The following is a 23,752-nucleotide window of genomic DNA, read 5'->3' on the forward strand; positions in this document are numbered from 1 at the left end:
AGCTCCGTCGCTGTTTCTCCTCCCACGTCCGCCTGGCGTATGGGGACAAAGCTGTCCTGGCCTCGAGGCCACCTGCTCCTGTCCCTCCAGGGTGCCCCCCAGCCCCGATGTCCCCACAGCCACAGGTGCACCCCGGTTAGTCCTCCAGGTGCAGACTCGCACTCAGCTCCAGGAGCCTCCGCCGCTGACTGAGACCTTCGCCGCCATCAACCTGCTTTGGCCTCTCCCAGTCCTTGTCATTTCCACGAGCTTTGGAATTAGCTTGCTGATTTCTTCCGGAAGAAGACAGGCCGGGACTCTGGCTGGGGCTGTGCTGCCGCTAGCGACTGCTCTGTGGGGAGGGGGCGTCCTCGGTGGGCTCCGCCCACGGCTGCCTCTCGGCCTGCAGCCTCCAGGCCTCGTGCATCTCTGTCAGGTTTATTTCTACGTATTTGGTGTTTGTGGTGTTGCATTTGAACTAATTATAGCTTCACAAGAAGTTGCAGAACGGTCCAGAGGGTCCCACACGCCCACCGGTGGCGTCTTGCACAACTCAGCGAACCGTCCACACCAGGAAACGGACCCAGCACAGCGCAGCTCACGAGACCAAGGCACTTGCTCGGGTTTCGCTAGTTTTTTATTTTGAGCATGTCTTCGTGCAGTGATTCTGTGACATGCTACCGCACATGTAGATCCGTGTGACCAACCGCATTCAAGACTCCAGTCTGGGCCGGGCGCGGTGGCTCACACCTGTAATCCTAGCACCCTGGGAGGCTGAGGCCGGCGGATGGTTTGAGCTCAGGAGTTCGAGACCAGCCTGAGCAAGAGCGAGACCCCGTCTCTACTAAAAAAGTAGAAAGAAATTAGCTGGACAACTAAAAATATATAGAAAAAATTAGCTGGGGATGCTGGCGCATGCCTGTAGTCCCAGCTACTCGGGAGGCTGAGGCAGGAGGATCGCTTGAGCCCAGGAGTTTGAGGTTGCTGTGAGCTAGGCTGATGCCATGGCACTCCAGCCCGGGCAACAGAGCAAGACTCTGTCTCAGAAAAAAGAAAGGAAATGGACCCACGCAAATATGATAAATTAATTTTTTGCAAAGGTGCATGACTATCCAATGGGAAAAGAAGGTTTTTGGCTGTTTTATTTTGTTGCATCGTGAGCTTACTGTGGTGAAACAAATTGTCCCCACAACAGCCACTCTGCAAGAGTTTAGAATGTGCCCCATAAGCATGTTCCTCACCGTCGCTTTCATAATCTTATTGCAAAGGGCTTACACTACGGGTCGAAAAGTTAAATCTGAGCATGTTACCTCGAAAAAGATCTTTCAACAGTGTTGGGTCCACTGGATTCCTTTATGGGAAAAAGCTGACCTTTGTTTTATACACTCCACACAAACGAAGTAATTCAGAATGGGTTAGAGACTTAGATGCAAACTCTGAAACTAGAAAACTTCTGCAGAAAAGACACAGGAGAAAACCTTTTTTCTGACACAAAGATTTCTTAGATTAAAAAAAAAGAAACCATGAAACCAGTTTTAAAATTTGTTCCCCTCTGTGGAATGTGGCCTCCCTCCCTGCCCCAGGGCCCCTCCGTGCTCCCTCTGGGGAATGAGTGCTCCCTGCCCATCCCAGGGTGTGTCAGGACACCCCACTCCTCCCCGGGGGCCCCCAGGCACCCTTAGCAAGGCCACTGTGGGCCTGGGGCGCAGGGAGGGAGGACCATCTACCCCCACGAGGTCCCAGGGCCCCTCCCGGGTCACCCGGGGGTGTCTGCCCACTGCTCTGTCCAGGGGTTCGCCCGGGCGCCACGCAGGGGTAGGGAAGAGGCTCTCACCCGGTTCCCAGTTAGGTCCCCTCGGGTCATCCCTGACCACCTTTCCAGGTGCCCCCTGCGGCCCGGCTGGAGGGTCTCTTCCCACGCAGGCGCCCCCCGGGCTCTCCCTGCCTGGGCTTGGGGCCCAACAGGGGACGGCAGCTCCCCCGGTCCCCGTGAAGCCTGGCAGCCGGAGAGGCCCTCAGCACCCCGGGGAAGCCCTGCACACCTGCGCTGGCTGCAGCCACCTGTCCCCCTCCGTGGCCCACCGCAGCGTCCCTGGGGGCGCAGGGCCCGGGCAGCCTCGGTGTCCATGTGAGCTTTGTTTTCGCCTCGTGTTCGTGCGCAGGTCGCGTGGGAAGGACCACGGGGGCGGTTGCCACACAGCCCCGGCCCAGGGCCGCATGTGCTGTGAGGAATTTTCCCACAGCCCAGGCGGGGCCGTGCCCCATGGGGTCTCCAAGGTGGGTGGGGCACCCAGCTGGGGTCCACACGCGTCCGTGTCCCCAAGTGCCGGTGCAGCCACACGTGTGCACTGTGGCCGGCCCACCCGCCGGTGATCGTCTGCAGCAGCGGCAGTGCCAGGGCCCGTCCTTGCGGACGGTCTGGGAGGTCCCGACTCCGGGACAGAAAGCAGAGCAGCTGGGACGTGGCCCAGGCCCACCACGTGGTGGTGCCAGCTGCGTGCAGCCGCCAGGCCAGGCCTGCAGAGCCCGGCGCCCACCGTGGGACGTAGCCACAAATCCAAGGCTGGGCGGGCACCTCTTTACCTCTGCCCTGGCGCCCCAGACGCCCTCCGGGGGCACAGCCCTGCCGCGCCCTGCCCACCTTCGTGCCACCCACCTGCCGTGGACGGTCTCCAGCCTCTGTCCTCAGCCGCACAGACGGACCCCAGGGCCGACCTCCTGGGGCCAAACGTGCAAACCCGCCCGGGCGGCCCAGCCTTGGCCACCTCAAGGGGGGCTGCCTGGGAGCCGGGGTCCTCAGACGTTTCCAAAACGCGGTAATTTTACGAGAGTCCGTGCGGATAAGTTAGATGCATGGAGTGTCTCCTGTCAGTGCCCCCAGGACGAGGCCCCCGAGCCGGATTCCCTCCCCTCGCCAGGGGCACAGCCCTCAGCACTGTGCCCAGCGCGTGGCCAGTGAGGCCGTGGAGGACGCTGGACAGAGGCTCGTGATGTTGCGAGACATGGGAAAGGTAAAAGGTCGTGGTGCCCTGTGACCCCAGTCTCACAGGAACCACCTGTGTGTGGCTGTCCACGTGCAGCTCCACCTGCAGACACTGCCGTGCACGGAGGCTCCAGGTGCAACAGTCCGCACGGCAGGACCGCACCGCAGGTCCAGGCTGCCGTGTCCACGTTACCTACCACAGGTGGGCTGGTGCTGCTCCAGCCGTGGCAGCCGCGCCCTGCAGGGTGGGCTCCAGGCTAAGCCTGTTGCCTCCCACCTCCCGGGTCTGCGTGGGCGGGGCCACAGGAACCAGGGAGGAAACTGCGTCAGGCTGGGGCCACTGGCCCCTCCTACAAAGCCACGGGGCTCCGTCAGCGCCCCCACGGGGCCCTCGGTGTCAGAGGGAGGGGCAGAGGGGCAGAGAACCCCCAGCAGGGCACCGGCTCCCTCCCTGAGCCTGGACCACCCGCCGGCCTCTGCAGGAGGTGCCCGCCCTTGGCCCCTGCCCGCCCTTGGCCCCTGCCCGCCGCTCCACCGGCTCCAGCCCTCCCGCCTGACCCACCTGCCCTGACTGCAGGCACCTGTGCAGGGGCAGCTTCTATGCCCCCGAGGGCCCTGCTGCCTTTGGGGCACAGAGTTAACTTGTGTGGGTGCTGCTCCTGCTGCCAGTGGGTGTCTCCTGGTGCCCATGGTCCCCCGGCCCGTCTCATGCCCACCAAGAAATGGGGCTTGGCCCACCTGCCAACCACCCTGCTGCCGACGGCCACTGCCCAGGGACATGCGCTCCAGCCCCAGTGCACCCAGCCCAGCTCCGGACCCCCAAACCCCAGACCCCCAGCCCAGCCCCAGACCCCAGCCCAGCCCCAGACCCCCAAATCCCAAACCCCAGACCCCAGACCCCCAGACCCCCAGCCCAGCCCAGCCCCAGACCCCAGCCCAGCCCCAGACCCCCAAATCCCAAACCCCAGACCCCCAGCCCAGCCCCAGACCCCAGACCAGCCCCAGACCCCCAAATCCCAAACCCCAGACCCCAGACCCCCAGACCCCCCAGCCCAGCCCAGCCCCAGACCCCAAACCTCAGACCCCCAGCCTGACCCCTGCTCCGTGGCTGCCCGACTGTCAGGCACCGCTGGCAGCACCCGGGTGGGACGAGCCCCTTCCTTGCTGGGAGGAGGCAGCAGTGCCGGCCGCAGTCCCCACCCCACAGATGGCACCTGCCCCGTGGGAACCTCCTGCCCGGGGAGGGCCCAGGAGCGCAGCGGTGGGAGCAGCAGGGACAGAAGGGACAGAATCACCCTGTGCTTCGAGGAAACCGGTTCGGAGCAGTCCAGCGTGTGTCGGTTCTGGGAGGTTCCCAGTTTAAACCAGTCACCACCGGGCTACCCACGTGGGCGAGCGGCAGGGCCTGCCGTCCTAGTGGCTTGGCCGACGCTCCCTCCACGCAAGCCCAGGGAGACGCCTCCTCCAGCCCGGCCAAGGGGACAAACCAGCTCTTTTCTGGAAGCTTCTCAGGGTGTCTTTGTAGCTGGTGACACAGCCAGAGGGCAGTGGCCGAGTTCAAACCTCCTTCCTGGCGGCCAGGGATGGTGGGCAGACCCTCGGGTCGGTCTGGCCGGTGCGGTGGGCACATTGGGGCCCCGGCGCATGACCGGCGCGAGGCGGCAGCTCACGGTGTGGATGGCAGGGAGCGCCGGTCCAGGGTCAGAGTGTCGACTGCCGGGAAGTGAGGACCTGGGGGAGACTGGGGGGCACTTTGTTCAGGGGTCCTGACCGACAGGGGGCGCTGGAAGCCTCCTCTTTGTCTGCCTAGACGGGCGGGGCCCAGCCGCTGCGTCTGCACCCTGGCACAGACCTGCCGACGCCGCCGAACAGCCCAGACCCCGCGTGGGACGTCTGGGGGCCTCAGGGACTCCTCCGTCTGGGACATGCTGCAGGCCGCCTGCCCGTGCCGTGCTGCGGGTGCCCGTGTGTGCACGCGTGTGCTGTGTGCACGTGAGGATGCATGTGTGTGCGCCAGCATGCGTGGGAGAGGTCTGAGGTGGGTGCTGGTGGAACACGTCTGCGGGAGTGAGGCCGGGCACGTGGTCGGGATGAAACTGCAGATCCTCAGCCCCTCGGCCCGCGGCTACGCGGGTTAGACAAGGCGCCCTCTTCCTGCACCTGCTCTGCCGCCTCCCCTTCCCGCGTGGCCTGGTGCCCAGTCCATCCCTGCGCACCACCCCCACGGCGCTCGGCGACGCCCCGGCTCCTGGACCCTCAGGGACCAAGGTCCGAGCGGCACGGGCTCCAGAGCACCGGCATCTCTCCCGGGTGGGACCCCCGGGCAGCACTGGCCGAGCCTGCCGCTGTCACTGTGCACAGAGCCCACCCAGCACCGGCCTGGCGGGAAGGACGTGGCTTCACCCGGCCCAGCCAGAGCCGTGGGCTCCGCAGCCCCACGCCCACTGGGGACCCTCCTCCTCCTCTGGGCCGGGGGTGCATGGCTCCCGCAAGGGCGGATCGCGACACCTGGGCTGTGATTTCTGTCCTCACCACGGCCCCTCCTGTGCCCGCCGCACCCGCTCTGCTCCTGGTTCTGGAGGACCCTCCTGCATGTGCCCTCCTGACCGGCACCGTGTTCCTGGGCACCGTGGGGGCTGTGTGCCCGTCACCACCCGGCTGAGCTGCTCCCGTGCCCGAGGCGCCTCTGTGCTCCCCTGACACACCCCAGCCAGAGGGGAGGGGCTGGAGCCCGGAGCTGGCCGGAGAGGAAGAGCCTGTTCCCCTAACGCATTTATTGTGTCTTCCAAGGACAGCGGGCAGCGGCTGTGCGGGCAGCGGTTTTTCGCAGGGCTCACGCCGCTGGTCATCCGCCTCAGGCCTGGCTTGGGGCAGGGCGGGGTCTTTGCGTGGAGGCCGCGTGGTCTGTACCGTGGCCGCCTGGTGTCCCAGGACACGGAAACGGGGCCTCAGTGCCTGGCGAGGGAGAGGCTGTGGGGCCAGTGGGTGGCGGCACCAGACGCCTGGCCTGCTGGCCCCGCCGCACCCTCTTCTCTGAGCCCGTACCTGCCCGGTGGCTACGCGCTGTCCTTCGGCCTCCTCTTGGCCGTGTACGGGATGCAGCACACCCAGCTGGTCCGCGTCCTGCCAGGGGTGGGGGGCGTGAGGGGTGAGCAAGGGCCCCGGCCGCGGCCACGCGCTCTAGAGCAGCCCCTGCCCCAGCGCCCGAGGTGCTTCCTGACTCCCACGCCCACTCCCGCACGTCCGCAGGGCGCCCAGGGCTCGGTGCCAAGGGGCGGCACACGCCAATCATGCCGGGGGCCCAGGCCACCCTCTGGGCCGCCCTGCCAAGGCCCGGGAGAGAAACCTCAGCAGGTCGGAGCAGCCCGGCAGCTGTGGGTCCAGGGGGGTGGGCGGCTCTGGCATCCACCAGGCCAGGCCCCCACCGGGCCCCAGATGGCCTCCAGGGGCCCAGGACAGCTCTCGCCGTGCCGGCTCCACCTGGCGGGTTCTCCAGGGCAGCTGAGTCGCAGGGCAGGTGGAGCACAAAGCCCCCAAGCTCCGAGCCACGTGGCAAACCCACCCCCGGGAAACATGAGAACAACACAGCTCCCCGCGGCGGAGAACCACCTGCCCAGGCCCAGTGCGGGAGTGTGACACACTCTGCCGTCCCGGGAAAAGCTCATGTGACCTGGTGATGTTAGGGACGTGGTCAGGGAACCTCTCAGGGGGGAGAGAATAAACCACCTCACAGAACTTCTCCCCCATGACATAAAAATCTGAGGAGACGGTAATGCCGTAACAGTATCATAGCAGCAACAATAATTCATCAATAACGGCCAAGCAGCTCCACGCTGTTCACGCTCAGGCCGCCGGTCCAGAGAGACGCCCCTGGGGACGGGCCCGGCGTCACTCAGCCCTTGCTCTGAGACGCGGAGACCACCCGCTGCCCCATCCCCCCTTCAAGAGGTGGGATTTGGGGCGAGTTTAAGACTTTCCTCTGTGTTGTGCTCGCTTACATTGTTTCAGTTATTTGAAATGACCGTGCATCAGTTTTATAGATTCAATAGAGCAACTTTCCTTTTAAAAAAAAACCTGTAATAAGTAGGCCAGGCCGGGGGTGGGGCTCACCACTGCGATCCCAGCACTTTGGGAGGCCGAGGCGGGAGGATCGCTTGAGCTCAGAAATTCGAGACCAGCCTGGGCAACAGAGCAAGACCCCATCTGTACAAAAAATTTAAAAATTAGCCAGACATGGTGGCGTGAGCCTATGGTCCCGGCCACTCGGGAGGCTGAGGCAGGAGGATGCTTGAGCCCAGGAGTTCAAGGCTGCAGTGAGCTGTGATGACACCACTGCACTCAGGCTGGGTGACAAAGACCCAGTCTCTACAAAAATAAAAATAAATAAGACACAAAACTTTAAAAATCTGTAGTAAGTCAAAATACTAATATAGCTACTAATTCTGAGTGGTGGGAATTCGGATCATGGCAATTTTCTTCCTTGTATTTCTCTGTATTGTTTAAAATAAAACAAAATGGATCCCTGGACCCTCGGTGGGCCGGAGGTGAGGGTCTGGCCTGCTCCCGAGGTCCCTCCTCCTGGCCGAGGCCTCAGGGCCTCGGGACGTCTTGGGGCTTCGCCGGTCCTGCATGGCATCTGCCCGGCAGGGAGAGAGCCGTCCGGACACATGTCCTCCCAACCTAGGGACCCACCTGACCACGACAGCGGCCACGTCGCAGCCCCCACTGCCCACAGGGCCCCAGTCCGTGGCCTCGGCAGCCAGAAAGCAAATGGAGGCCGTACCCCCGGCCACCTCTCCTTCCCACACCTGTTCCTTCGCTGGCCGACGGGTGGGCCGCGCCTGCTCTGGGGCGGGAGGTGCTGTGAAGGCGGCGCGGCCCCCAGAGGGCCGCGGCCTGCTGCCCCTCGGCCCCTCCAGCCCTGGCACATGCTCCGTCTCCGCAGGCTCCCGGGGAGCAGAGGGAGGCACAGGCGCGCGGAGGCCTCCACAAGTGGTGGAGGAAACGTCCCCGCCCCCCAGTGTGACCAGCCAGCGTCACTCACTCGTCTTCTGACGCGTCCCCCGTGTCCATCCAGGACCGCTTCTCTTCCATCGCGGCACAGGTGGCCACCTGTGGGGAGTGGCAGGACAGGTGTCAACCGCAGGTGCCGGGGCCGGACCTGCGACCTGCCAGAGGACCAGGGGCGCGGAGATGGGGCACAGAGACAGGGCGTGAAGACGGGGTGTGAGGTGCAGAGATGGGGTGCAGAGATGGGGTGTGAGGTGCGGTGTGGAGATGGGGTGTGAGGTGCAGAGATAGGGTGTGAAGATGGGGTGCAAGGTGTGGAGATGGGGTGTGGAGACAGGGTGTGGAGACGGGGTGCAGAGATGGGGTGTGGAGATGGGGTGTGAGGTGCAAAGATGGGGTGTGGAGATGGGGTGCGGGGACAGGGTGTGGAGACGGGGTGCAGAGATGGGGTGTGGAGATGGGGTGTGAGGTGCGAAGATGGGGTGTGGAGATGGGGTGCGGGGATGGGGTGTGGAGATGGGGTGTGAGGTGCAAAGATGGGGTGTGGAGATGGGGTGCGGGGACAGGGTGTGGAGATGGGGTGTGAGGTGCAAAGATGGGGTGTGGAGATGGGGTGCGGGGATGGGGTGTGGAGATGGGGTGTGAGGTGCGGTGCGGAGATGGGGTGCAGAGATGGGGTGCGAAGATGGGGTGCAAGGTACGGAGATGGGGTACAAAGATGGGGTGTGAGGTGCAGAGATGGGGTGCAGAGACAGGGTGCAGAGACGGGGTGTGGAGATGGGGGGATGGAGATGGGGTGCAGAGATGGGGCACGGAGATGGGGGCACAGAGACAGGGCATGGAGACAGCCCCAGATGACCTCCCACCAGACAGGACTCTGCTGAGTGGAAATTTCAAATTAGGGGCCCCTGACCAAGGAACTGCGCCCTTGACGTGGGCCTCCCTGGCCCCAGACTACAGACTGGGACACGTAGCCTGATCCTTCCCACTCTACCCTGGCTGACCCTCCTGGACTCCGCAGAACCCACGTACCCCAGGAGTGGCCTCGTGAGGCAGTAACAACCAGCTCTCCCCACCTTAGGGCAAAAGGGGTATCTGCAAAATAACCGACCCCAGGCAGAAGCCTAAACCTGCCAAGAAAGAACTTTAAGAAACCTCCAAAATGATGACTGTTTGCTACAGCTGAGAAATGGAGGAAGACATCCCAGATATCTGTGTTGGAAGGGCCCAGACAAGCCACCGGGTCAACCTCTTCTTTTTAGATAATGATGGTGATGGTGATGATGATGGTTATGGTGGTGAAGATGGTTATGATGGTGGTGATGATGGTTATGATGGTGGTGATGATGGTTATGGTGGGGGTGATGGTTGTGATGATGGGTACGATGGTGATGATGATGGTTATGGTGGTGATGATGGTTATGATGGTGGTGGTGATGGTTATGGTGGTGATGATGGTTGTGATGGTGATGATGATGGTTATGGTGGTGATGATGGTTGTGACAATGGGTACAATGGTGATGACGATGGTTATGGTGGTGATGATGGTTATGATGGTGGTGGTGATGGTTATGGTGGTGATGATGGTTATGGTGGTGGTGATGATTATGATGGTGGTGATGATGGTTATGGTGGTGATGATGGTTATGATGGTGGTGATGATAGTTATGGTGGTGATGATGGTTATGGTGGTGATGATGGTTATGATGGTGGTGATGATGGTTATGGTGGTGGTGATCATTATGATGGTGGGTACGATGGTGATGATGATGGTTATGATGGTGGTGATGGTTATGATGGTGGTGATGATGGTTATGGTGGTGGTGATGGTTATGATGGTGGTGATGATGGTTATGATGGTGGTGGTGATGGTTATGGTGGTGGTGATGATGGTTATGGTGGTGGTGATGATTATGATGGTGGTGATGATTATGATGGTGGTGATGATGGTTATGGTGGTGATGATGGTTATGATGGTGGTGATGATGGTTATGGTGGTGATGATGGTTGTGACGATGGGTACGATGGTGATGACGATGGTTATGGTGGTGATGATGATTATGATGGTGGTGATGATGGTTATGGTGGTGATGATGGTTGTGACGATGGGTACGATGGTGATGACGATGGTTATGGTGGTGATGATGGTTATGATGGTGGTGATGATGGTTATGGTGGTGGTGATGGTTATGATGGTGGTGATGGTTATGATGGTGGTGATGATGGTTATGGTGGTGATGATGGTTATGATGGTGGTGATGATGGTTATGGTGGTAGTGATGGTTGTGATGATGGGTACGATGGTGATGACGATGGTTATGGTGGTGATGATGGTTATGGTGGTGATGATGGTTATGATGGTGGTGATGGTTATGGTGGTGATGATGGTTATGATGGTGGTGATGATGGTTATGGTGGTGATGATGGTTATGATGGTGGTGATGATGGTTATGGTGGTGATGATGGTTATGGTGGTAGTGATGGTTGTGATGATGGGTACGATGGTGATGACGATGGTTATGGTGGTGATGACGGTTGTGATGGTGATCATGATGACGGTTATGATGATGATGGGTACAATGATGGAGGTGGTGATGGTGACATGATGATGATGGTGGTGTGACAGTGATGATGGCAATGACAATGACAATACTGAAGTGTTCTGAGTGTGAGGCTGTTCTGAGAGCTTTACAAAACCACCCTACTATGATGATCCCCATTTTATAGAAGAGCCAACTGAGGCACACACAGGTAAGAGTGGTTTGCACATTTACTGGCAGAGCCATTCACCAACGAAGACCAGGTCACCCGACTCCCACCCCAACGTGACCCCACAGGAAGTCCGGGGGGCCCACAGACACCCTGAGGTTGGCCTGGGCCCTGACGTCCCTGGTGGTCCTGGAGTGTGTGCAGGTTGGAGTGCGGGAAGGTGAGGAAGAGGCAAGGGTGTGCCCCGCCCAAGGCCCATCCGCAGCCCCAGGGACCCCTCCAGCAGCCGTGGGCCCCAGGCCTCTGCCCTGCCCGCAGCACACGCCTGTCACGGGGCAAGTTCCTGGAAAGGCCTCTCAGGCCCGGCCTGGAAAACGCAGGCACCTTCCCGGTGGGTGGCGTGACTTTGCGTGGGTGAGGGTCTCATCTTTACCTCCTCGGTGTGGTCCCGCAGATCGATCTCCACAAACACAGACGGCTTCTGTGAATGGAAACCAAAGAGGTGGGCGGCGGGCGCACGTGAGCAAGGAGGAAAGCAGAATGCCCGGGGGCAGTGGGCTCCCGGCCCGGGGGCAGCCAGGCCTGAGGACGCCACCAGGACCACCGGACACCGCAATGCTTCGCGGGGGCTCCCGGGGAGCGGGCAGAGCGCTGGTGGTGTGCGCACCATGAGGGGCCGTGGGAGGAGGACTTGGCGCTCTCACCCCACTCTCCTCCCCTCCCGCCAGGGCGCTGACAGCCGGAGGGCATCCTCTGCCTTCGCCGGGTGACGGAACAGTGCCCAGAGCCGTGGCGGCCCCTTCACCCCAGACCTGCTCGGCAGGGCAGCACCTGGACTCTGCGCCCCCCAGCCTGCGGGGCCACACCCTGCACTGGGTGGTCAAGACTCCCACGGAGATGTGAGCGCCCCGCGGCTCAGCCGCCGTCCTGGGCCTCCGACTGGGCACCTTGGCTGCCCAGACCATGTCCCCACCCAGTGGCAACACTGTGGTCAACTCCAGGGAAGTGTTTGGGAGGGTGAAGGGCTCCCAGGGCCCCGAACCGAAGCCGGGACCGTCTGCGGGACAGCCTGGCGGACGCGCCCAGCTCCACCCCCTGCACGAGCCGTGGAGGAAAACAAAGCCGCCTTCTTCATCGAGTGCCTGGGGGACCCACCCTGCACTGACGTGTCTCTGCCACACCTCAGGGCATGGGCTCTGGGGGTTCTTCCGGGCCACGGTCACACCGAGGTCCCCTCTGCCCAGACCCCAGGCCTTGCTGGTGGCCGCCCCGTCCGGCAAGCTGGGTGAGGACGCTGCTATATGCACAGGGGCGCAGAGTGTGGGCCCCTTTCTGGGGTGGGGCTCGGTCCAGCGCTGAGGCACGGCGCCCACGGAGATGGCCCCGGCCACAGTCACGGCAGGCTCGTGGCCCGTGGGACTCGCGCCTGGACAGGCCCCCCCGTCTCACTTCTGTCCCCGCGGCGGAGAGCGTGTACCTCTTTCTCCAGGTCGTTCAGCCCCACGGACTCCTGCTCCTGAAAGCCCAAAGACACCAACCAGGTAAACAGAGGCAGGACTCTCAGGCAGGGGACAAAAAACTCTGCCACGCTCGGGCGCTACCTGACCTCGGCTTCCCCGCGGTGGCAGCGCTCGCCCCGCGGCTCCCCCGTGGTGCTGGCCTCCGAGCCTCCCTTCTCGGGCTCCGGTTCCGTTCTTCCCGCCGCGGGGTCCGCCCGTCCAAGGCCACCCTCCTCCTTCTCTGCCGCGCCTTCCTCCACGTTCCCCTGGCTGCACGAGACGCGGGAACGCTGGTTTGGAAAAGGCGCCACTTGTGCCACACTGGACACGGGGCCACGGGGCTGTGGGCTGGGGGGGCCTCGCCGGGCAGGGGGGTCTGTGAGCCACGGGCCCTCCTGGCAGGACGGGCCTGGCCCCGCTGCCGCTGCAGCCACGTCTGGGTGGGAGGAGCCCGCCCTGAATCGCCCCCTGCCGCCCTGGCAACCAAGCTGTGCATGGCCAGGCCGGGCTGGCGCAGAAGGAGGGTCAAAGCTGGCTCTGGGGGGGAGACGTGGCCACCCTCGCGGCAGACTCCCGGTGTGGATGGGCAGTGAGAGCCGCCTGGCCCTGCCACTACTCATACCGGCCAGGTGTGCAGGGGACCGGCCACACGGGGAGGACAGCAGGACACCCCAGCGATGGCTCTGGGGGCTGCCAGCCCAACTTTGCCACAGCGAGCTCACTGCCGCGTGGTGCATGGAGGCCTCCTTGCCGGGCCTGCCCGCGGGCTCTCCAGGGAGGCTGTGCCAGGCTGGCCTCAGACACCGTCCTCAGACACGGGGGCACCTAACGCTCATCCACCAACTGCACCGGGGAGACTCCGGGGCCAGGTCCCTCCCTGGCTGCGCACAAGGGGAGCCATTTGCGAACCGGGCGAGTGGCCCCTGTGCTGCGAATCGGTCTGAGAAAATTCCTGGTGCCTCAATGGCCGTCACGTCCTCCAAGATGGCGGGAGGGTGCGTGGGCAAACACGGCCAGGGCAGGGGAAGGGGCCTGAGCAGGTGGGCGCCCACCCTCCCCAAAGCCACCAGAGCCGTCCCTCGTGACAGCCAACAGTGCCTGTCCCCAGGAGGGCTCCTCCCCTGACGCGTCCCTTCTCCAATACATCCCCAACCCCCATCGAGCCCCTGGGTGGGGCCTTCCCAGGACCCCCGGCCCCTCCAGGCCCCCCCCCAGGTCTCTCGCACGCATGGCCTTGTGCACTTCGGGTTTCCAGGGCCGCGCCAGGCCCCTCTTACCAGCCGGCATCTTCCGCGTCGCTCCGCCGGTCTTTCCCCGGATCCTCAGACTCTGAGAAGGAAGGACAGAGCGGTCAGTGCACCAGCTTCGCAGCCGCCATCGCCAGCGTGGTGCACAGCTCAAGCGAGCTCCCCCGCCCCACCACGTGCCCTGCTACTCGGCCCCCGCGTCTGTGGCTCCGACATGTTCCACAGCACAGCCCCACGGCGCCGTGCGCCCCAGTGACCTGGAGAGACGCACGGTGACTTCTCGGGTCTGGCCAGGCATGACCGGCCGGAAGCAGCAGAGCAGGAGGTGGGCGAGGCCCCCGAAACCTGAAACCACTCGGTTGTCCAGAGAATCCTCCGGTCATAGATTCCTCCTGGCTCCTCTGGGGGTGTCGCCAGGTGTTTCTAGTGGTCCTTTACCCAAAAAGAGCCAGCAAGGGTCTTTTCTTTTTTTTTTTTTGAGACAGAGTCTCGCTTTGTTGTCCAGGCTAGAGTGAGTGCCGTGGCGTCAGCCTAGCTCACAGCAACCTCAAACTCCTGGGCTTAAGCGATGCTACTGCCTCAGCCTCCCGAGTAGCTGGGACTACAGGCATGCGCCACCATGCCTGGCTAATTTTTTCTATATAGATTTTTAATTGGCCAGATAATTTCTTTCTATTTTTTAGTAGAGATGGGGTCTCGCTCTTGCTCAGGCTGGTCTCTAACTCCTGACCTTGAGCAATCCACCCGCCTCGGCCTCCCAGAGTGCTGGGATGACAGGCGTGAGCCACCGTGCCCGGCCTAGCGAGGGTCTTTGTCCTGAGGGTCTCAGGGGGGCTCCTGGACCTTGCCCAGGGGGCTGTGGAGCCGGCGGAGTGAACGTGGGGGTGGGATCCGCCACCCCAGGCCTTTCATCCAGCTCTGCTCCAGGCCCGGGCGTGGGAACCTCAGCAGGGAGCAGCTCCGGGGGGGTCCCAGGAGGTGAGACCAGTGGCTGCCCCTGGGGCTGCCCACGGGGAGGCTGGTATGAAGCCCAGGAGGTCATAGCGCGGAGGCATCGCAGGATGAACGGGCACCTGGGGCCGAGTGGGCTCAGGGCCAGGCCCACAGCAGGTTCTGGAACCTGGGCTCTCAGAGCTGCTCTTGCTGTCCCCCTCCAGAGCACCCTCTGCGTGTCCTCGGTGAGCCCGGTCTCCTGTGTCACAGCAGGGACTCAGATGCAGCACCTCGGCTGCCTGGGTGGCCGCACGCTCTCGGGGAACCGGCTCCTGGAACACGTCTGGGCCCCGTGCGGAGGGTCCCAGGACCGGGCAGGGCCTGTGGTGGCCCCCCCTCCCGCGCCGTCTGGGGAAGGCCAAGGCTCTGGGGCCGCTCTGGGACCTGCTTCTGTCCCTGCTCAAATCACCCTGAGCAGCCTTCAGGTCCTTTCTTTTTTTGAGAACTCTGCTCATCTCAGGCGAGCCCGGGGCAGGGGGATGGCAGCCCCCCAGTGGCTCACGGCTCCCAGACAGCTCGTCTTTGGTCTTCACGCTGTCCCAGGGCTCAGGGGAGCAGACGGCATGTTCCCCTGCCGTGTGCCGACCCCAGACAGCTGCGGACAGAGCCAGCGCCACGGTCTCTCAGCCACTCAGGCCAGGGCTCTGGGACGTGTGTGCACCGACGCTCCAAGTGCAACCGGGACATCGCACGCAGCCACCCCTGGGCCCCCACCAGGCCCCGTGTGGCGTGTTCAGGCAAGTCCTGGCGTGGCAGAGGCAGTGTGATGGGAGCTGTAGGCCCGCACGTCCCACCGTGTCAAAGCCAGGTCAGCGTCAGGCGTGACCGCAGGCACCCAGGGCTGTGCGGAGGGTCCCTGTGGCTGTGCCTGGACCAGGCCTCCCTGTGAACAGGCGGCCACGTCCCCAGGCCCCGGCCCTCCCTGTGCCCTCCTCGCTGCCGACGGCCCTGCTGCTCTGCTGCCTGCGGGCAGAGGACCCTCCCAGCCGGCCTCCGTGGGCTCGACCCATGTGGACCCAGAACATTCCGGCGCCGGGCCCAGCCCCTACCCGGCTCCTTGCGTGGCTTCCGGAGGCAGCTGGGAGGGTCACCCTTCTGGTGCAAGCTGCCCACGCTCCTGCTCCGCTGGAGCTCGGCCACCTCGCTGGCCGTCCTGGGGTGGCCGGGGGCGGCTCCTGCGGGCAGGGCCCCGGGGCCGGGCCGGTGCCTCCGGTGTGTGGCCGTGTCTTTCTCCATCCTGAGCGCGGGGCAGCGGGCGCCGGCTCCCAGCACAGCCTCAGCTGCGGCTCATGGCTGCCCGGCTCTCGGTCTCTGCTCTGCGAGAGTGGCCCAGACTGCGTCCGGGGGACCCCCTGTTGCCATGGGGCTGCTGTGACATCACTGCAAGGTCAGAGGTCAAAGGTGGGCCGGGTCCCGGCCCAGCATGCTCTCTCATGCAGGCTGGGGTTTGGGGTGTGGGTCTGCGTTCCCTTCATGGGCCTGGCCCAGCGTCTCCTGCAGGGCGGGTGGGCGGCCGGCCAGCCAGGACCCCGGCGCGGACGCTGGGCCGCACGTGGGAGCCCTCCCTGCCGCCGGGCATCTTCTTGGATATGAGACTCTCTCCCTGGTTTCGGGGGCGAGCTCGGGGAAGGGAGGGTGCAGGAAGGCGGTGCCCAGCGGCCGCCCCCCGCTCCGCGCCCCGCAGCACGCAGGACGTGGCCTGCCCCGGCGTGGGGAGGGCTCCCTGGGAAGGTGGGCGTGACGGCGCTGACAGGACAGCCACCGCTCGTCCCGCCCGAGTCCTCACACTGTGGGCGGGGGGACGAAGGCTGCGGCCGCGGTTGAACAACAGGAGTTCGTTCTCACATTCCGGGGGCCAGACGTCCGAGATGGGGGTCAGCAGGGCTGGGGGCCTCTCTCCCGGCGGGGGGACACGTCCCGTGTGTCCTCACGTGCTGTCCAGCACGTCCGTGTGGTCATCTCTGCTCAGAAGGACGACAGCCCGACTGGCCCAGGGCCCACCCTGGTGACCTCATTTTACCTGAATCACCCCCTCCTGCTCCAGATACAGGCTCTCTGCAGGTCCTGGGGTCCCGCGTGAATCTGGGGGCGTGACACAGCCCAGCAGAACCCCCGAGGCCCCCACCAAGGCCCCCGCTGTCCGAGAGCCCCACCCCCGAGTGTCCCTGGCCGGGCCAGGAACTAAACCACGTGAGAAGCAGCCCACGTTCCTGCAGGTTCCGCGTGGCCTGGGCACCACCTTCCACTCGTGGACGCTGGCGTGGGAGGAGCGTGTGGGAGGCCGGAGACGAGGGTGGGGCGCCCAGCCCTGCCCAGGGGACGCCGCTGTCCTCCCGCTGGGGCCTTGCCTTGGCATCTTGGCTCCTCTTTCAGGAAGAAGTGGCAGGCCAGAGCCCCGGCCCGCACGGGTTTTTTTGGTGCCTTTGTCTCAAAATGACCCTCAGGCCGGACGGCCTGTGCTGGGCGGCCTGCTCTGCCACCTTCCCGCCCGTCCCGAGTGCCAGCTCGCTGCGCGGGGCTCACCGCATTCGGGGGAGGCAGAAGGGCCCCCCAAACCAGCCCGGCTCCCTGCCCTCTCTGGGGTCTCCTTTGCACCTGGGAGGCCCCAGGTCACCTGCCAAGCACCCAGGTGGGCAGCAGCCTCTGCCCTGGGAACTACCGACTCGCAGCCAGAGACCGAGGCCCGGAGGTGCCTGGGCCAACCGGATGCCCGACAGCCACAGCCGAGAGGAAGGGGGGCAGCCCTCTCTCTGCAGTGGCCCCCAGGGCACCGAAAGCAGGGGGGGTCCGCCTCAGCCGTGCCCGCTCTGGCACTGGGGAGCCCCCGGGCCTGCTGCGGAAGCTCAGCCCCCAGCGGCCCGGCCAGCCTCACAGGCAGTGGGGGCCCCGCCCGGGGGGTTCACCCACCACCCACAGCAGCTCCCGGGCCAGGGCAGGCAGGAGGGGCCGGGGGGCCGGGACGGCACCTTCCTCGTCCTGAGCCCCGCCTGCCTGTGCAGCCCCAGCCCACCCTTGCACCCACGCCCTGCCCACCGCACCCCTGTGTGTACCGGGGAAGCGTCTGGCCCAGTGCCCCAAAGCCAAAGCCCCTGGATTCTCTCCTAACACAGCTGATGCGCTGGCATTAAAATAAAAAAAAAAAGGGAAAATAAAGAAATCAGGAACGTGTCGGACGTCCCCAGCCCTGCCACAGAGTCTCCACCCACAGCCCCCCTTGACCCTCAGGGCCACCCCATCTCTCCTCGGTGCCCCCGAGCTCGGGGACACAGCACGGTAGGGGCCATCTCCCAACACTCTGGAGCCGCACATGCCACGGCCCCCACGTGCCAGACCCACTGCCGTCCTGTGGGCGTGGCCAAGCTCCCACCCAGACCCCTGGTCACACTGCCTGTCAGCGTCACCACCTGTCACCAGAGGGATGTCACCTATCAGGTGTCACCCATACCAGAGACACCACCCGTCGTCAGAGATGTCACCTGTCAGAGAGATGTCGCCTGTCATCAGGGGTGTCATCTGTCACCAGAGACACCACCTGTCAGCAGAGGGATTCACCATCACTGGAACATCACTGTCACCAGAGGAATGTCACCTATCAGATGTCACCTATCAGAGGTGTCACTCATCACCAGAGACACCACCTATCAGAGATGTCACCTGTCATCAGAGGTGTCACCCGTCACCAGAGACACCACCTGTCACCAGAGAGATGTCACCATCACTGGAACATCACTGCCATCAGACCGGTGTTGTCCGGCGCCCCGTGCCTGGCACCCCAGCCCCCACAGGTGGGACCACCAGGGCGCCCCTCAAGAGCACGCCAGTCCTCAGAAAGAATAAAGTATCTGTTTTAATTGGCCAGTAAAATACGATGTAAAACATTAGTATTTTATAAACAGACGTGAGGTTACAAACCCATGTTGAAAGCCGCGGCACAGCGCAGCCTCGCAGCTGCGTCCCCAAGCTGACCTTTTACACTGTCCTCCACTATTTCTATGACAAGTGACATTACTACCTGCCATTGGGACTGAGCCTGAACGACCGTATTTCCCAACAGGGACAGGGAGAAACGGGCACAGGGACTCGGAGCTGAGGACTCACGCGCCTCCCAGCACCGTCTGCAGCCCACAAGGACGCGGCACGGGAGGGACCTGGGGGACTGACCCGCCATTCTGGGTCCCCCACCCCCGGGAAAGTGGCCTCGGGAGGGCGCCAGTCCCCGCAGGCCCGCGCAGCCGTCCCCCCTGCGTGGCCCTCCTCTGAGACACCCGGGCGCCTGGGGCCTGCGGCAGCCTCTCCTCCGCAGGTGCCGCTTTGGTGCCTGAGTTACTTCCCACCAAAGAGCTGATTCAAATGGTCCTTTAGAAACATTAAGAAAAACAGCTTGAAAAACGCGTGGATGCTTTAAACCCCATCAAAACGGCGTGTGCTGGAGCTGGGGTGCAGGACACCAGGCGAGAGCGGAGCCCACGCCCTTCCCCCGTGGCCCCTCTGCAGCGGGACCCCCACTCCCAGAGCACCCTCGGGCGGGACTTCCGTGCGGCTCTGCGTGTCCAGTGCAAAGCTGACCCTTCCGCCAGGAGCAAAACCACACCCAAGGCTGGCCGGGCAGTCGGCGTCCGGCGCGTGGCGTGGCAGGACGTTGGCGGGGCCAGGAGCCCCGTGCAGAACTGCGGGCGGCGGCGCGGTGCAGGCGGATGGAAGCACATGCTCTGCAGCGGAGGGCGGCGTGGGCTCCCAGTGGACCCCGAGCTGTGGCTGTCGACGCCCATGGCGCCACCGTCTGGCCGACCCCTGGGTCAGCAGAATAAAAACCAGCAACCGCACCTCCTGGGAAGGTTGGTGGGGTGAGTCCGGGCTCTGCCATGACAGGAGGCAACGAGGCCACGGGCAGCTTCTCGGTCAAGCAGCTTCTCGGTCAAGCGACGCGGCTCAGGGTGCGGCTGCTGGTCCCCAGGGAGGGGGGCAACGCGGACCCGCCCTCGCCCCCTCCCGGCTCCTCCCCACGTGGGCGAAACTTCAAATGGAATGTGCGGAGGTCTCCGGCTGCTGCCTGATGTAGCTCTGGAAGCTCTTGTCCCCGATCGGGTGCTCCCTGGCAGGAGAAGAGAGAGTGAGCACAGCCCCCGGCGTTCCCGTGGCCCCTCCAGGGTGCACTGCCGCAAACACAAACACCACAAGGGGAGAGCGAAGCTGCTACGCAGCCCTCTCTGGACGTGCCCACCACAGCCCTTGTCTGTTGTGCACACATGTAGGTCATGCGTGCAGGTGTGAAGCACGTGTGTACACACGTGTGCCATGTGTGGGGGCTGCCTGCACACGTGTGGAGCGTGAGCTCAAGGGCACGGTTCCGTCCATCTGTGTGCTGTGCCCGGGACAGCACCTGGCACATCGCGGGGGCCCAGTAACCGCGGTGCCCGCCTGTGAGAAGCACGTGCGTCTTCAACCCGCCGGCCTCGCGCTGTCAGCGAAGCCGCGTTTCTGCAAGGGGGGCGTCTCTCCCCAGAGGGTGTCTACGGCAGGACTTGGTGGTGTGGGTGGGGGACGGGCGAGGAACAGACACGTGGGGGCACAGACGGGGCCCCTCACCCAGGAGGGCTCACACGTGGTCCCAGGGCAGCCTGTCCAGCCGGGGTCCTGGGGACCTGCCGCTGTCCCTGGGCTCCACCACTGCCCTCCCCAGGGCACACCACAGCCTCCCTGGGGGTGGGGGTGGGGCAGAGGGAGGGAAGAGCAGGGGAGAGGGAGGGACAGGAGGATGCCAGCTACACAGGCTCCCTGGGCTCACCCGCCCCATCCAAGGTGGGCTCCACCCAGGTGGTCCCTGGGCACCTGCTCACTCCGGGCCAAGGACTATTCTAGCACTTTACCTAACTCAACCTCCCAATGACTCGAGAATCTTGCAACCCTCGGGCCTACGGAGCAGCAGGAGCTCGCTCAGCTGCCCTGTCTGCCCTGCAGCCTGCAGCCGCTACCCAGCCAACGTCTCTGCGCGCCCCAGCACCCCCTCCCGAGACACGAACGGCCAGTCCAGCTGTGGTGGGGAGACAGCAGGGCGTGCAGGACAAGGCCTGGGCCCGGGAGACTTCAGGCAACTGAGGCCAGGATGGCAGAGGGGCCAGAGAACACAGTCAGGTGCCTGCTCTGAAGGAGGGACCAGCACCAGGCACATGGCGGGCACATCTGGGGCTCTCCTGGTTGGGGGACGCACCCTGGGGCTGGGGGTGGGCCGGCCCCTCCCCTGCTGAGACCTTCCAGGCCTGTGGCCGAGGACCACCCTGGGAGCCGACTCACTGGCTTCCGTATTTTGTCTTCTTGAACTTGTCCCTCCTGTACTGGGCGTGCTCCTGCTCCAGGGCCCCGACCCCAGCAATGACCTGCTTCAGCGTCTTGTATGTCTCCTGGGGGTCGTCGATGACGAAGGTGGAGTACTCCTCCTGCTCGGGGCCGTCGTACACGGACTTGCTCCCGCAGGCCTCTGCGGACCAGGCAGGGCGGGAGGTCAGTGCCCCCGGGAGCCTGGAGCCCCGCACCTCTGCCCGTCCCTGCGTCTGCACAGTCCAGTGTCCCTCTCACGGCGCACGTCCCGGGACACCCTCCCAAACGTCCCCCTCGCGGCACACGTCCTCCTAGAGCAGCCTCCAGCAAGGCTGACCGCTCGCTCAGACGCGGGCAGAGTCCCAGGCCACTCCTGTGGCAGGCGAGTCCTGCCCTAAGGGAACCTGGGAAGCCCGAGGAGAACTGAAAACAGGAGCTCGCTGGCCGACGCTTCCGAGGGGCCCGCTGCCCCCGGCCCTCAGGCTGTCCCCAAACTCCAGGTAACGTTCAGAACGAGCCAGGGCCCAAAGGTCGGCCGGGGCAGAGGCCATGCCACGTGGCACGTGGGGGACAGACACTGCCCACCTTCCTTGCACGGTGCCTGTGGCGCAACACCTACAGGGTAGAGGACTGGATATGGGTGGAGCAGACCCGGTGGGGCGAGTATTGGGAGATGGAGTTTGGCTAATTCAAGTGCAGCATCTTGAAGAAATGAGAACTGTCTGCACCAAGAAAGCTCGGAGACTGCAAGCCTGACGCTGCTGAAGGGCTCAGGCCCTGAGAGAGAACCTCACCAGGTGTCCAGCCAAGCCAGTGTCCACAGACCCGCGCCACCAGGAGGGGTCCTTACTGGGAGGGGACTGAGTGTGAGAGCATTTCCACATGTCCACTATCATCCCTTTGCCCCTCCTATAACCACCCACCTGTCCATCTGCCCGTCTGTCCACTCACCTGTCCATCTGCTCACCTGTACACCTGTCCATCCATCTGTCCATTCACCCACCTGTCCATCTGCCCATCCGTCTATTCACACACCTGTCCATCCGCCCGTCTGTCCACTCACCTGTCCATTCACCCACCTGTCCATCTGCCCATCTGTCTATCCATGCACCTGCCCATCCGTCTATCTACCTGTCCCCGACCCACACACCCACCCATCCATCTGTCCATCCACCACCCACCCATCATCCATCCATCATCTGTCATCCATCCACCCACCATCCATCCACCACCCACCCATCATCCATCCATCCATCCATCATCGATCCATCCTTCCATCCATCTATCCACCACTCACCCATCATCCATCCGTCTACACATCTGACCAGCACACAGATGCTGAGCACCCTTCTGTACCAGGCCCTGGGACAGAGCCCTGTGCTCTGTTCCCCGAAGGCCACAGCATGTTGAGAACGGAGGAGAAAAAATTATAACTGCAATGACGGAGATGAACCCAGGCTGCTGGCTGGGGAGGTCAGTGCTCCCGGGAGGAAGGGACTTCCAGGGTGAACAAGGGCCAGCCTTCCCGAGGCAGGAACGCATTCCAGGCCGAGGCAGAGCAGCACCTGCAGTGCAGGTGCAGGGTACAGTGGTACAGGGCCAGCCCCAGGCCCTGGTGCAGGAGCTAGGAGTGGGTAGAGAGTCTGGTTGGCCTCGTTCCCGAACCTGCTCTCACGTGGTGGCCTCCCCTCTCCAAGGCTCGTGTCCTCCTGTTTGGTCACTGCTCTCAGGGGCCGGGAAGAAGGGGGCTCCGTTCTCTCTGCGCCCTTAAGGCCCAAGCAGCCGGCATGGTGCCCTGGAGCCTCAGACCCAGAGAGGATGCACGACTTGCTTGCTTGCAGAGAACATGCTACATGTGTGTGGTGACCCACGCACGTACACATGTGGTCATCTACGTACATGTGTGCACACAAGCATGCACATGTGAGCTTGTGTTGTGTTCAAGGGCCTGTGTGTTTGCCTTGCATGTGTGCAGGCACGTATACCTGTGTGCACAAACATGGCTGGCTGAGTACATATGTACGTGGCTATGCATATGTGTTGCATGGCACCTGTGCACACCCAGGGCGCGAGGGGCCCAGAGAACAGACGGCGGCTGCACACACACGGAGCAGGACTCGCATGGGGTTTCCAGGCCAAGGCGCACCTGGCACCTGCGGGTCAGAGCGGGAGAACATGACAGGCCATCTCCAGGCATGTTCTGCTGTTCCCGACTCTGGGGGGCTCAGGGGCACTGTCGGGTCACCCCTGAGGGGTCACCGAGATCTCCAGAGCTCGATGCATCCGCGGCACCGCGGCCCACCCCCATGGTCCCTTCCTGCGTCTGCCTCCCCTGAGTTACGGACCTCCAACTGCTGCTCCCCGTCAAGTGCTCTGCCCCACCGAGCTTGTCGTCTTCTAGTTCCATAAAACAAAGAAATGTCGAGGATGAAGAAACTGCGTATGTATTTAAAACACGCAGTGCGCCTGGAGATGGTGATTGTGCACACGTATGCACACTCACACGTGTCCACATACGCATGCATGTCTGGAAGTATGAAAAATTACGCACAGGGCCTTACACAGAGCTTGGCAGTGCGGAGGACGCAAAGTTAAGCTCCACCTAAACACTACCTGCACAACCGTCATCAAAGCACTTTCCCACAGAGCTTCCTGCCCCGCGAAGGGCCGTCCGCCTGCCGGGGCCACGGAGACGCAGGAGCCAGGACCCAGCCGGGCGCCCGCGGGCTCACCCTGCATCTGCTCCAGCCTGGCCATGTAGGTGTGGAAGAGGGAGTAGATCCGCTCCGTCTCACGGTCCCCGTCAATGTCCAGCTGGATGTTGGCCGGGAGGCCCCTGTCCAGACACAGTGGGGACAGAAAAGTAAAACTCTGATTTAAACAGTGCTCTGCAGTCCGTGTGCTTAGAGCTCCGGGGACTGAATGATGGTTGAACGCTGAGCACACACTTGTCACACAAGCTCGTCACTGCGTCCCCGTCATACGCACAAGCGTCTCACGGGCATAACTGGGCGAGG

At 63.5% G+C, this 23,752-nt stretch overlaps 2 protein-coding genes across 2 annotated transcripts in view; both read right to left on the minus strand.

Moving 5' to 3' along the window:
* Nucleotides 1–5,730: 5,730 nt before the first annotated feature.
* On the minus strand, nucleotides 5,731–15,720 carry C13H13orf46 (chromosome 13 C13orf46 homolog). The gene is made up of 7 exons (XM_045566717.1): nucleotides 15,470–15,720; nucleotides 13,458–13,509; nucleotides 12,288–12,450; nucleotides 12,159–12,197; nucleotides 11,115–11,162; nucleotides 8,007–8,074; nucleotides 5,731–6,085 (listed from the first exon to the last, which is right to left on the minus strand). Exons 1-7 carry the CDS (start codon nucleotides 15,654–15,656, stop codon nucleotides 6,019–6,021), a joined length of 624 nt encoding a protein of 207 aa, XP_045422673.1. The 5' UTR covers nucleotides 15,657–15,720; the 3' UTR covers nucleotides 5,731–6,018.
* A 2,529-nt stretch (nucleotides 15,721–18,249) lies between these two features.
* The window catches only part of RASA3 (RAS p21 protein activator 3), an 89,816-nt gene continuing 84,313 nt past the window's right edge, over nucleotides 18,250–23,752 (minus strand). The window contains 3 exon segments of the mRNA XM_045566716.1: nucleotides 18,250–19,512; nucleotides 20,712–20,895; nucleotides 23,468–23,571. Of these exon segments, the coding sequence (XP_045422672.1) occupies nucleotides 19,437–19,512; nucleotides 20,712–20,895; nucleotides 23,468–23,571 (364 nt within the window). The 3' untranslated portion in view covers nucleotides 18,250–19,436.

The sequence above is a fragment of the Lemur catta genome, chromosome 13 (genome assembly GCF_020740605.2).
Source record: "Lemur catta isolate mLemCat1 chromosome 13, mLemCat1.pri, whole genome shotgun sequence".
NCBI lineage: Eukaryota > Metazoa > Chordata > Mammalia > Primates > Lemuridae > Lemur > Lemur catta.